This window comes from Eriocheir sinensis, chromosome 55 (assembly GCF_024679095.1).
Source record: "Eriocheir sinensis breed Jianghai 21 chromosome 55, ASM2467909v1, whole genome shotgun sequence".
Classification (NCBI taxonomy): Eukaryota; Metazoa; Arthropoda; class Malacostraca; order Decapoda; family Varunidae; genus Eriocheir; species Eriocheir sinensis.
In genome coordinates this window covers 8,976,416-8,988,807 of record NC_066563.1, presented here as the reverse complement: position 1 = coordinate 8,988,807, position 12,392 = coordinate 8,976,416, and the positions used below count along the sequence as shown (strand labels likewise).

The 12,392-nt window shown below is 40.6% G+C and overlaps 1 protein-coding gene across 4 annotated transcripts in view; it reads right to left on the bottom strand.

Annotated features, from left to right (window-relative positions):
• The window catches only part of LOC126984029 (FYVE, RhoGEF and PH domain-containing protein 4-like), a 100,974-nt gene that overhangs the window by 19,072 nt on the left and 69,510 nt on the right, over window positions 1-12,392 (bottom strand). For 3 of the 4 annotated variants that reach the window (XM_050837382.1, XM_050837384.1, XM_050837383.1), the window contains 2 exons: window positions 12,359-12,392; window positions 8,411-8,467 (listed from right to left, as the gene is read on the bottom strand). The exon at window positions 12,359-12,392 is cut by the window's right edge and continues 1,229 nt beyond it. In XM_050837382.1, coding sequence (XP_050693339.1) covers window positions 8,411-8,467; window positions 12,359-12,392 — 91 coding nt within the window. The remainder of the gene's footprint in view (window positions 1-8,410; window positions 8,468-12,358) is intronic. The other variant, XM_050837385.1, reaches the window with a different exon arrangement.

The window sequence follows — 12,392 nt, the reverse complement described above, 5'->3', positions numbered from 1 at the left end:
TTGTACAGGATGCGTCTATCAGAGAGAGAGAGAGAGAGAGAGAGAGGGGGGGGAGGAGAGAAGAGAAGTGTCGCATGAGTTACTGTTTATCTCCTCTGTGTGTGTGTGTGTGTGTTGAGGCTAATAATAAAGTTTGCGATACTGGTTAGGATGGTCATGAAGGAAACCGTTCATGGAGAGTGTGTGTGTGTGTGTGTGTGTGTGTGTGTGTGTGTGTGTGTGTGTGTGTGTGTGTGTGTGATAACATAGAGAGATACTGAGAGAGAGATACAGACAGACAGACACACCGACAAAACACAGACAGACAGGCTCCATATCAGTTTCACCTCGGCATCAATATGGGCAACACAACTCCATTACTTGTCGAGGAAGAATTAATAATGTGACCAAACGAGGACCCAGCAAACGACCCCAAAATCTAATAGAGCGACCCGCCAACCTTTACCGATGATACCTGACTACCTACCTGTCTCACCAACCGCTTATTCACAGACACACCTTCCGAAATTGGTCTCTCTTATGGCCGCTCCTTTCCATCTGATTTTAAAGAAGGGCTGAGTGTTTTTCCCCCCTTTTTGTCGAGGGTTTTTCTCTCGTTTCTTTTTCTTTCTTTTTCTACGTTCATAATTTGTTAGCGATGTTTTTTTTTAATTTGTTGATGTCTCGTATAGCCTATCATTTATCTATTTTGTTTTATCTGTTGTAAAAAATAATCCATCACTCCTTCGGCCCATGATAAGAAGATGCAAGGGAAGTAATGTTATATCTCGCTTTGCTAAGGTTGAGGTTATTCTACTCTTGATGTTTAAGCTATTATGAATGTCTATTGTATATTATGCGTAAACAAACTATCTCTGCTTCTTGTGTTAGGATAGATGATATATTGTTTCCTTTTCTTCTTCTCCTCCTCCTCCTCCTCCTCCTCCTACTACTACTACTCTTCTTTTTCTTTTATTCTTTTCTCTACATATTTTTCCTCTTCTTCGTTTGGAGGTTTATAGAATTTCCACTGTCCCAATTTGTTCTGCATGAATTCCGAAGCTTTCATTATTCTTATTTCCTTCTCTGTTTGTTTTTCTTTTCCCATTCAACGTTTGTCTTTCAGTTAGCTTAAAGATTGTGTTTGTGGTTTGTTTTTTTTCTTCTTCTTTCCTTTCCTCCTCCTTTCTCTCCTTCTTCTTCTACTCGAACCTTCATTTCTTCTTCCTGAATTTGAACCTCTTCCTCCTCCTCCTTTTCTTCCTCCTCCTCCTCCTCAACTCCTGTGTTTGTGGTTTGTTTTCTTCTTCTTTTCTTTCCTCCTGCTTTCTCTCCTTCTTCTTCTACTTGAACTTTCATTTCTTCTTCCTGAACTTGAACCTTTTCCTCCTCCGCCTCCGCCTCCGCCTCCTCCTCCTCTTCCTCCTCCCTTATCTCCTCCTTCTTCTACTCGAACCTTCATTTCTTCTTCCTGAACTTGAACCTCTTCCTCCTCCTCCGACTCCTTCTCCTCCTCCTCTTCCTCCTCCTTTATCTCCTTCTTCTACTCGAACCTTCATTTCTTCTTCCTGAACTTGAACCTCTTCCTCCTCCGCCTCCGACTCCTTCTCCTCCTCCTCTTCCTCCTCCTTTCTCTCCTTCTTCTTCTACTCGAACCTTCATTTCTTCTTCCTGAACTTGAACCTCTTCCTCCTCTTCCTCCGCCTCCGCCTCCTCCTCCTCTTCCTCCTCCTTCCCCCCAACTCTCACTCCTTCACATCCGCAATAAAGATGAAATACGAATGGTGAGACAATAAAACCCAAACTTGAGGCGATCGAACTCAATATTCCGAGAAACGCAAAACAAATGAAAAAGAAAGTAAATCGGATGTTGATATATTTCGCCATTCTTCTCTAAGCGCTTAGCGAAAGAGAGGGAAGCGGTGTATTATCTTGCCCCGAGAAGGTGAATGTTTATCTATCTGTCTGTCTATTTATCTATTTGTCTGGGTTCTCTTATTCATCTCTGGTAAGTGGAATTCAAATACGTTTTTATTAGACTCCCGTGATTTGGGAAAGAGATGTGGAGGAGGAGGAGGAAAAGAAGAAAAAAGATAATGAAAAATGAGAAAAAAGAACAAGAACACGAACAAGAAGACCAAGAACAAGATGATAAAGACAATAATTAAAGCAAAAGAGAGATCAACAGAAGACCAAACATATATAGAAGAAGGAGAAGGAGGAAAAGAAAGATAATAAAGAAGAAAACAATAAACAGAACATGAAGAATAGGAACAAAAAGATGATGGTGGTACTCTTGAAAAGGAGAAAAAACCCCCACAAGAGGAAGAAGACCAACCAAGCAGAGGAGGAGGAGGAGGAGGAGAAAGAGAGGAAGGAAGAGGATAAAATGTGACCCCGTGAACCATAAATTCCGAGTATAAACTATTGGCAACACTGCAGCGAGGGCCACTCCACCTCGCTGATTGACTTGGCAACAACGACTCTCTCTCTCTCTCTCTCTCTCTCTCTCTCTCTCTGATAGTGTCCAACGATGTCCATTATTATTTCTTTCTTTCATTCACAACCTTGACACGCTTCCCTTCTTTGTGTGTGTGTGTGCGTGTGTGTGTGTTCACGTGGGTAGGTACACATGACCTTACTTACTTACACGTTCATCCTCATTGCCAGTTTACGAGAGAGAGAGAGAGAGAGAGAGAGAGAGAGAGAGAGAGAGAGAGAGAGAGAGAGAGTATCCATTTTCCTTAACACATCGTAAATTAAACACAAAAATAAACAGCGAAGATAATTTGCATACTTCATCACTCACTTTCTTTCTCTTCCCTTTCTTTTTTTATTTACTTATTATTATTTACAGAGGGAAGCCGTTTTTTTGGGAGTGTGCCGCCGAGGTGTTAAATGTCAAAATCCTCCCAGCTCTATTGAGAGAGAGAGAGAGAGAGAGAGAGAGAGAGAGAGAGAGAGAGAGAGAGAGAGAGAGAGAGAGAGAATGCTCGTGTTGGTTTGATCTTTATGAAGCGGAGAAGTGTTTACAGAAAGGTGACGAGCTGATTATACATTTTGCCACCCATAAAAAATAACCCACAGATCAAAAAGTGTTTACATAGCAGATACGAGGTAATCATAAATTTTCCCTATCATAAAAAATCTGTATAGCTCGTGAAGAAGAAAAAGATAATGAAGAATAAGAACAAAAGAGAACAAGAACAGGAACAAGATGATAAAGACAATAAATAAGACAAAAAAAGAGATCAACAGAAGACCAACCAAATATAGGAGAAGGAGAAGGAGGAGGAGGAGGAGAAGGAGGAGGAGGAGAAGATAATACAGAAGAAAACAAAAAACAGAACATGAAGAATAGGAACAAAAAGATGATGGTGGTATAAGACACGAGCTTATAATAAACTTTGTCAACTCTAAAAAAAAAAAAAAAAATAACCCAAAAGCATTGACAGAAGGGAGACGAACATTGAACTTTGTCAAACATATATAAATAAAAAAAAATGTGTGCAACTCAATTCATCTGATTACTCACTATGGTAATTTACAAGATCACGCCGTTGCTTATAATTTTTTTTACAAAGGGAAAGTGTTGATGAAGTGACTCAAGCTGTGCACTTTCTCATTAACACACAAGAATCGATACAGCTCATTTTTCTATCTCTCATTATTTAACCAGATAATAATGTTGTTCAGAAATGACTGCCTGTTTCAAAAGCGAGAGATGAGAGAAGAAACCATTTTGATGTATTTTATCTATTTTTCATTATTTAACCAGATAATAATGTTGTTCAAATATGACTACTTGTTTCAAAAGCGAGAGATGAGACAAGAAACCATTTTGAAGTATTTTATCTATTTTTCATTATTTAACCAGATAATAATGTTCTTCAAATATGACTACTTGTTTCAAAAGCGAGAGATGAGAGAAGAAACCATTTTGATGTATTTTATCTATTTTTCATTATTTAACCAGATAATAATGTTCAGAAATAACTACTTGTTTCAAAAGCGAGAGATGAGAGAAGAAACCATTTTAAGGTATTTTATCTATTTTTCATTATTTAACCATATAGTAATGTTGTTCAGAAATGACTACTTGTTTCAAAAGCGAGAGATGAGAGGAGATACCATTTTGAAGTATTTTATCTATTTTTCATTATTTAACCAGATAATAATATTGTTCAGAAATGACTACTTGTTTCAAACGCGAGAGATGAGAGGAGATACCATTTTGAAGTATTTTATCTATTTTTCATTATTTAACCAGATAATAATGTTCTTCAAATATGACTACTTGTTTCAAAAGCGAGAGATCAGAGAAGAAATCGTGTTGAAGTAGAGACCAGATCTATAATTTTTGTCTATAATAATAAAAACATCTACACATTATTTAACCCTATCCGATCCGAGGGGGGACAAATCTGGCCTCCCTTCAGGAACTTCGATTAAAACGATACACCTTTTTTTCTTTATTAACTCTAGAAGAAAAACAGTCAAACAAAAAAACGCAGAAAATTTGAAAACGTCGGATCGGATCGGGTTAACAAGATCACACGGTTACCTACACCCGACCAGCAGCTGTTTGATGGACGAAAGGCAACCACTGAACCATGAATTTTAAGCCATAATCACAAAATAAAGCACCACCGCTCGACTGATCCACCAATCCGCCATAATTTGCAAGATAATACTGTCGTTCACACTCACTCAGAAGGTTTATGAGGTGCAGACAACGGTATTATCTTATCAGGTGGTTGAGTTAAAGATAAAGTCAGCTGTTTATGAGAGGGAGAGTGAAAAATTAACATTAGCTTTTCGTCCTCTTCCTCTTTGTCTTCGTCTTCTTCCTCAACTTTTTCTTTTTCTTCTTCATCATCTTTTTCTTCCTCTCTATCTTCGTCTTCTTCCTCAACTTTTTCTTCTTCTTCATCATCTTTTTCTTCCTCTCTATCTTCGTCTTCTTCCTCAACTTTTTCTTCTTCATCATCTTTTTCTTCCTCTCTATCTTCGTCTTCTTCCTCAACTTTTTCTTCTTCTTTTTTCTTCTTCTTCATCATCTTTTTCTTCCTCTCTATCTTCGTCTTCTTCCTCAACTTTTTCTTCTTTTTTCTTCTTCATCATCTTTTTCTTCCTCTCTATCTTCGTCTTCTTCCTCAACTTTTTCTTCTTCTTCATCATCTTTTTCTTCTCCGCTTAACGTCATTATTTTCCCATTATGGAGTTGTACGAAACGACCTTTTGTTTACACTTAATCAGCTGTTTCATGTATTTTAAGCTAACACGTGGATTTGTTTACTCTGAGTCAGCTGATAACGATGACTAGAATAAAAAACTAGAATATTAACACAAGCTCTTGTTTACACTTCATCAGCTGTTCTATGGGTGGAAGGCAACCGTACTTAACCTAACACGTGAATATAACTACACTGAATCAGCTGTCTACGAATGGCAGCGTAAAACAGAGGGCCAGAATGGGGTAAAAGACCAAAATATTAACGCGAGCTCTTGTTTACACTTAATCAGCTGTTCTATGGGTGGGTGACAGCCGTATCCAAGCCAACACGTGGATTTGTTTACAGTGAGTCAGCTGTTTAGTTAGCGTGTCGGCGTGACCCTGAGAGTGCAAGTGAGAGGGGACGCGTTGAGGTACACCTGCCCACCACCTGTCTCACTCTCACTTTCCTCCCGCTCACTTTCCCTACAGGTGTGATCTCTTTTCTTCGTCTCTACCTGTCCTGAAGGGTGGAGGAAAGGGGAGGAGGAAGAAGGAGTCATGAAGGGCTTAAGAAGGATTAGAAAAGAGGGAAAGATGGAGCAGAAGGTGGAGAAAGTTGAAGGTTGGGAGGGTGGAGTGTTTTTTGCGTTTTTTTTTGGAGAGGGTCAGTTCTTGATGTGTGTGTGTGTGTGTGTGTGTGTGTGTGTGTGTGTGTGTGTGTGTGTGTGTTAACTATCCATGTATCTATCAATCTATCTTTTATTCTCTTTATCTATCTATCAATCTATTTACTTGTCGTTACTTTTCTTCTTTATTATGTATTTTCTTTCTCTTCTTTATGTCCACGAATAGTAGGCTTTCCTCTCTCTCTCTCTCTCTCTCTCTCTCTCTCTCTCTCTCTCTCTCTCTCTCTCTCTTAATTTGTCTACTCCACGTCAATTCATTCTCAGATTCTCATTCGTTCCCTCCCTTCCCAACCTTCCTTCCCTCCCTTTCTCCTTCCCTTCCCTCCCTCTCTCCCTCCCTCCCTCCCACAACCCCCATGAGTCAACGACGTAACGAGTCCGCTGATTGGAACATGCGGGCCAATCACGTGAGACGGTCGAGCAGTAGATTTCCCAGCGGCCTCACGACAGCCAACCACGCGAGGCGGCGCCGGACAACTTCGAAGCGTCATGCGTAATCTCAATTTTCTCGTGATTGTCTTTGATGATTTGGCGATTGGGGATAATGCGCGTGACGGCCGATAAAGAGGATGAGAAATGACGGTGGGAAATTATTAGTGAAGTTGACGGTGTTGGGATTATAAGTCGAGGCTTTGTAGGATAAGAAGTCGACGGTTAATCTTACTTAAATGATGGCCGAGGGAAAGGAAGGGAAATAACGGCGAAGATATATTAGTAAAGTAGACGCTGTTGGGAATATGAGGCGAGGTTTTGTATTATATTGAACTGTGGCGCAAATGAAGTCAACGGTTAAGCTCATATCATAATGGAGGTAGTGTGATGCCGATAAAATGAAAGAGAAATGACGTTGAAAATATATATGTGAGTGAAGGAGACGCTGTTGTAAACGTTGGGGAATTAAGGTTCAATCAGGCTCTAATGAGTGTGTTTTGAGGTCAAACGTACAGAAGAATGGTCAGGCTACAAGAGGCATTATAAAACTACCACTGAAAATGCCTTAAGTCGAGGTTTTGTATTGTAATAAGTCGAGCTGTGGTGTCCAAAAAAAGTCGACAGTTTAAGCCCGAATTCATAAACCTATCTCAGTTCGCCTGTTTAAAAAGACTCTCGTTGTTGAAGTTCCTGTGATTTCCATGGACTGTTTTGTGACCCCAGTGATTGGCCATTTACTTTTCTTCTCCCTATTTTTCCTCTTTTCCTTCTCTCCCCTCCCTTCTTCCCCTCCCTAGTTGTACACGACTTCTTCACCATGAACAGGAAAAAAACACCCACTCATGAAAATCCGCTTAACCCCTTGGATGCGGATTTCCAACAAGAAGACATCACCAAGCTACAGGAGTGGAACATAAAGTGGCTGCTACAATTTAGTGAAGAAAAATGTGAAGTCATGCATCTTGGGAGGGGAAATCCAGCATACCAATACCACATGGGAAACACTCCACTACCCACCACAGAGCCACAGAAAGACCTGGGAGCATATGTTACCAGGCTATCAGTGAAGGCGAAATCCGTGCCAATCGCAGTGGACGGGTTAATCTTCTCTGTGGCCTTGGGAAAAAGTCGTAGTGGGAGAGGAGAGCCCGAGACGTTTAAGAATTTAGACCCTCTTCTCATACTTAACCCTGTAGCAGCGACGAGCCAAATTTGTGCCATGATTTAAACCCCCCAAATAGATGATACATAAACTGATCACAGATGCTTTGATATATATATATATTATGAGATGGTTTGTGTGAGTGATGATTTTTTCTAATTTTTCTCGCTTAGAGGGACCATTTAGAAACATGATCCCCGCTGCTACCGGGATTAAAACATCATAGTGGAGTCACGTGAGGCTTCAGTATGACCTCGCATGCTACCTGATTCGCCTTTTTGCAGTAGACGTCACCTTTGGGTTTAATTGCTTAATGAGAGGAAGTAGACAGATGATTAAGCTTCTGACGGTCACCTATAGACACGAAGAAACATAAGACAGATACGAATAAGCGCGGACAAACACAGACGGACAAGACACGTTATATAACCAAAGGACAGAAATGATTGGTTGAGAGTGGGACCAACATGTAATATGAATCAATCTCTCTCTCTCTCTCTCTCTCTCTCTCTCTCTCTCTCTCTCTCTCTCTCTCTCTCTCTCTCTCTCTCTCTCTCTCTTGTCGTTCTTTCTTTTTCCTTCGTCTACTGTTTTTTTCATCTCTTTTGTTATTAGTTTCCTTTTTTCTTCCTCTTTCGCTTACTTTTTTTTCTTCCTCTTTCTCTATTTCTGTTTTTTTCTCTTTTTCCTCCGCCTAATTGTTCTTCCTCACTTTTATGTTTTCAGTTTCGTCTTTTTTCTCCTCTTTCTCTTACATTTTTTTCTCCTTTCTGTCTGTCTATCTCTCTCAATGACTAGCATCACCCCCCCCCCCCTCCTCCGATCCCTTCATCTCCTGCTGTTCACCTCCATCTCCCATAACAGGTAACACAGCATCCGCCCGTCGGTCAACACACGTACCCAAGACCAAACCCGAGACCTTCGTGTACCCACCTATTGACAGGAGCACTGAGGGAGCGCCCGAGGATCATCACACGACGTACACGGCTGCTGGAAGGACAGACAGACACACGCTCGGTAAACAGATGGCGCCACTAACACCACCTGGACATCACCACCAACGCCTCTGTGACACCTGAGTACCTGGGCCTCTTACGTCACCACCTGGGCAACGCCTGACCTGATAATTACTACCATTGCGTGACCTAAATACGTGTTGACCCGAGTGAGTGGTGGCTTGGAGAGTAAAGAGTCAGGTAGTTTGGAAGGGAATGACTTGACATGGTGGTCGCTAAGATGGGAGAGATGAATGGAAAGTGAAAAACTGGGTAATGGATTTTAAGCTCAGCAGAAAATGGGTACTCAATCTACACTACTAGCATTCACGGCCACTACTGAACACACAAAACTTTATACTTTGAGGAAAATCACTAGACATGCTGTTCTCAATGATGCAAAAGCTGAAATAAAAATAAAAACTGAATAATGGATTTTAAGCTAAGCAGAAAATGGGTATTCAATCTACACTACTAGCATTCATGGCCACTACTGAACACACAAAACTTTATACTTTGAGGAAAATCACTAGACATGCTGTTCTCAATGAAGCAGAAGCTGAAAGGAAAATAAAAACTGAATAATGGACTTGAACTAGGCAGAAAGTGGGTATTCAAACTGCATATTTAGCATCCATGGCCACTACTGTGCTAAAAATACATTAAACTTTGAGGAAACTCGCCAGATATGCTGTTCTTTGAGACGCAAAAGCTGAAAGGCAAAGAAAAACTGAATAATGGACTTCAAGCTAGGCAGAAAATGGGTCTTCAAACAACATATTAAGCATTTTTTATACTTTGAGGACAATCACAAGACATGCTGTTCTCAATGATGCAAAAGCTGAAAGTAAAACAAAAACTGAATAATGGACTTCAAGCTAGGCAGAAAATGGGTCTTCAAACAACATATTAAGCATTTATGGCCGCTACTTTATACTTTGTGGACAATCACTAGACATGCTGTTCTCAAGATGGAAAAGCTGAAAGAAAAGTGAAAAAACTGAATAATTCACTTTAAGCAAGGCAGAAAATGAGTCTTCAATCTGTATAATTAGCATTTTTTGGCCACTACAGAACTTAGAAACATTGAACTCTTAGGAAAATCACTAGACATGCTGATTTCACTTATACAGAAGCTGAAAAGAAAATAATACTGACTAATGGACGTTAAGCTAGGCAGAAAATACGTATTCACTCTGCATATTTACAATTCATAACTACTAGTGACCTGAGAAAACATTAAACTCTTAGGAAAATCACTAGACATGCTGTTCGTAAAGATGGTAAAGCTGAAATTAAAGTGAAAAACTGAATAATTGACTTGAAAGGCAGAAAACGGGTATATTCAATCTGCATAATTAGAATTCATGGCCACTACAGAACTAAAAAAACACATTAAGCTCTTAGGAGAATCACTACACATGCTGTTCGTTAAGATGGTAAAGCTGAAATTAAAGTGAAAAACTGAATAATTGACTTGAAAGGCAGAAAATGGGTATTCAATCTACATATTTAGCACTCTTCGTCATTACTGATCAAAGAAAACATTAAACGCTGAGGAAAATCACTAGACATGCTGTTCGTTAAGATGGTAAAGCTGAAATTAAAGTGAAAAACTGAATAATTGACTTGAAAGGCAGAAAATGGGTATTCAATCTACATATTTAGCATTCTTGGTCACTACAGAACTAAAAAAAAAAATATTAGGCTATTAGAAAAACCACTAGACATGCTGTTGTTAATAAAATGCAGAAGCTGAATGGAAAATAAAAACTGAGTAATGGAGTAAAAGCGATATGGAAAAATCTGAAATCAATCTACATCTTCATTTATCATGCCAGCAATAATTCAACAAGCAAAAAAATGTTTCCTAAAGATTTGAGGGAAAACATTTTCATACATTATACTTTCACAGGTGCAGATGCTAAAAGAGAAAATGGGAACTAAATGCAAAGAGAAAATGGGAACTGAATGCAAAGAGAAAATGGGAACTGAATGCAAAGAGAAAATGGGAACTGAATGCAAAGAGAAAATGGGAACTAAATGCTAAGAGAAAATGGGAACTGAATGCAAAGAGAAAATGGGAACTAAATGCTAAGAGAAAATGGGAACTAAATGCAAAGAGAAAATGGGAACTGAATGCAAAGAGAAAATGGGAACTAAATAGAAAGAGAAAATGGGAACTGAATGCAAAGAGAAAATGGAAACTAAATGGAAAGAGAAAATGGGAACTAAATGGAAAGAGAAAATGGAAACTAAATGGAAAGAGAAAATGGGAACTGAATGCAAAGAGAAAATGGAAACTAAATGGAAAGAGAAAATGGGAACTGAATAATGAAGTAAAAGCAAGTTAAGCAAAAAGAAAATATTGATGCAAACTATGTCACCAGCTGTCTTGGCCACACTATAAAAATAATGAGTTTAATTTCATGGCAATAACAACAAGAAAAAAACAGGAAGCAAGACAAAAAACTAGTTAGAAATTATTGAAAGCATTTACGACAGCAACTTAAGCACATGCCAAGTTAGATTAGAAATATATATAAAAAGAATAACTCTCTCTCTCTCTCTCTCTCTCTCTCTCTCTCTCTCTCTCTCTCTCTCTCTCTCTCTCTCACCCGCACACGCACACACACACACACACACACACACACACACACACACACACACGACCTCGAGGAGGAAATGCACATACTAGAGAGAGAGAGAGAGAGAGAGAGAGAGAGAGAGAGAGAGAGAGAGAGAGAGAGAGAGAGTTACCCCCCCCCCTCCCTCTGTGGTTCACTGGAGAATGCATGTAATTTTGTGCAAGCATTAATTAATTTGTGTTGTGGTTGAGTGCATCTCGTAATTACCGTTTGAAGTGCTCTCTCTCTCTCTCTCTCTATCTATCTATCTATTTATCTATTCCTAAAGCACGTATGAATAACAACATGCAAAGTTCCCATAGGAGGGCGTTAGAAAATGGCACTAGTGAAGGGAGGAAGCGAAGGGCGGGAGAGAAGAACCAGTATGACTCTTTCTCCAGGTGAGGTGGTTAAGGACACGTAAAGAAGCCCAGGTAAGGTGGTGTGTGGTAAGTGTCTGTTTACCGAAGCGTCAAACCCCCAAGCGTTCTGGTAACAATGCGAGAGAGGTCAGGTAGAGGATGAAGATAGGATGAAGGGGTGGAGGATAAAGGGGAAGGGTTAGGAAAGGGAGGTAAGATGTAAGGAGACGGTAAGAGAAGACGATGAAGGAAGGGTATAGGGTAAGGATGAAGGGGTAAGGAAAAGGTCAATGGTAAAGGAGGCGAGGTCAAATGCAAGGAAAGAGAGGCAAGGTAAGTCCACAAGCCCTGAGGTAAAGTGGAGAGAAAGGAAAGGTCAGCCACGGAGGGAAGCAAGGTAAGAGGGACTGTTTGTTCGCAAAAAAGAGGCGAAGCGAAATGAAAGTGAAGTCCGCAAAAAGAGAAAAGGTGAAATGAAAGTGACGTTCGCAAAAAGAGAGAGAGGGTGAAATGAAAGTGAATTCCAGAGACCGAGAGAGGTAATGTGAAGGGAAAGGGAAGTCTTCGTGGGGATTAGCGTAAACTTTGGCCACTTCGCTTTTTGTTACTGCCCGCCACCACATTCCCCGCCCCCCCCGAGGCCCCGCGCCCCGTGTTGTTAGCCCCACCGGGAGGGTGTCGGGATGTCAGGCTCACCGTAAGCCGCGTGACAGCCGCTGCGGGCGTCACGTAACCCGCCAGGCACCGAGGCGCGGGCGTGACGAGCAGGGCGTTACGGGGTAAGGAAGGGCGAGGGTGGTGGCTGCCGTGCCTGCCCCACCGCCCCGCCCTGCCCCGCCCCGCCCTCAGCTGCTTCCTGAAATAAGGGAACAAACAACGAGACTCTCAGGGACTTACTTGTATGGGTTGGACGACGTGCAGTACCTGACGA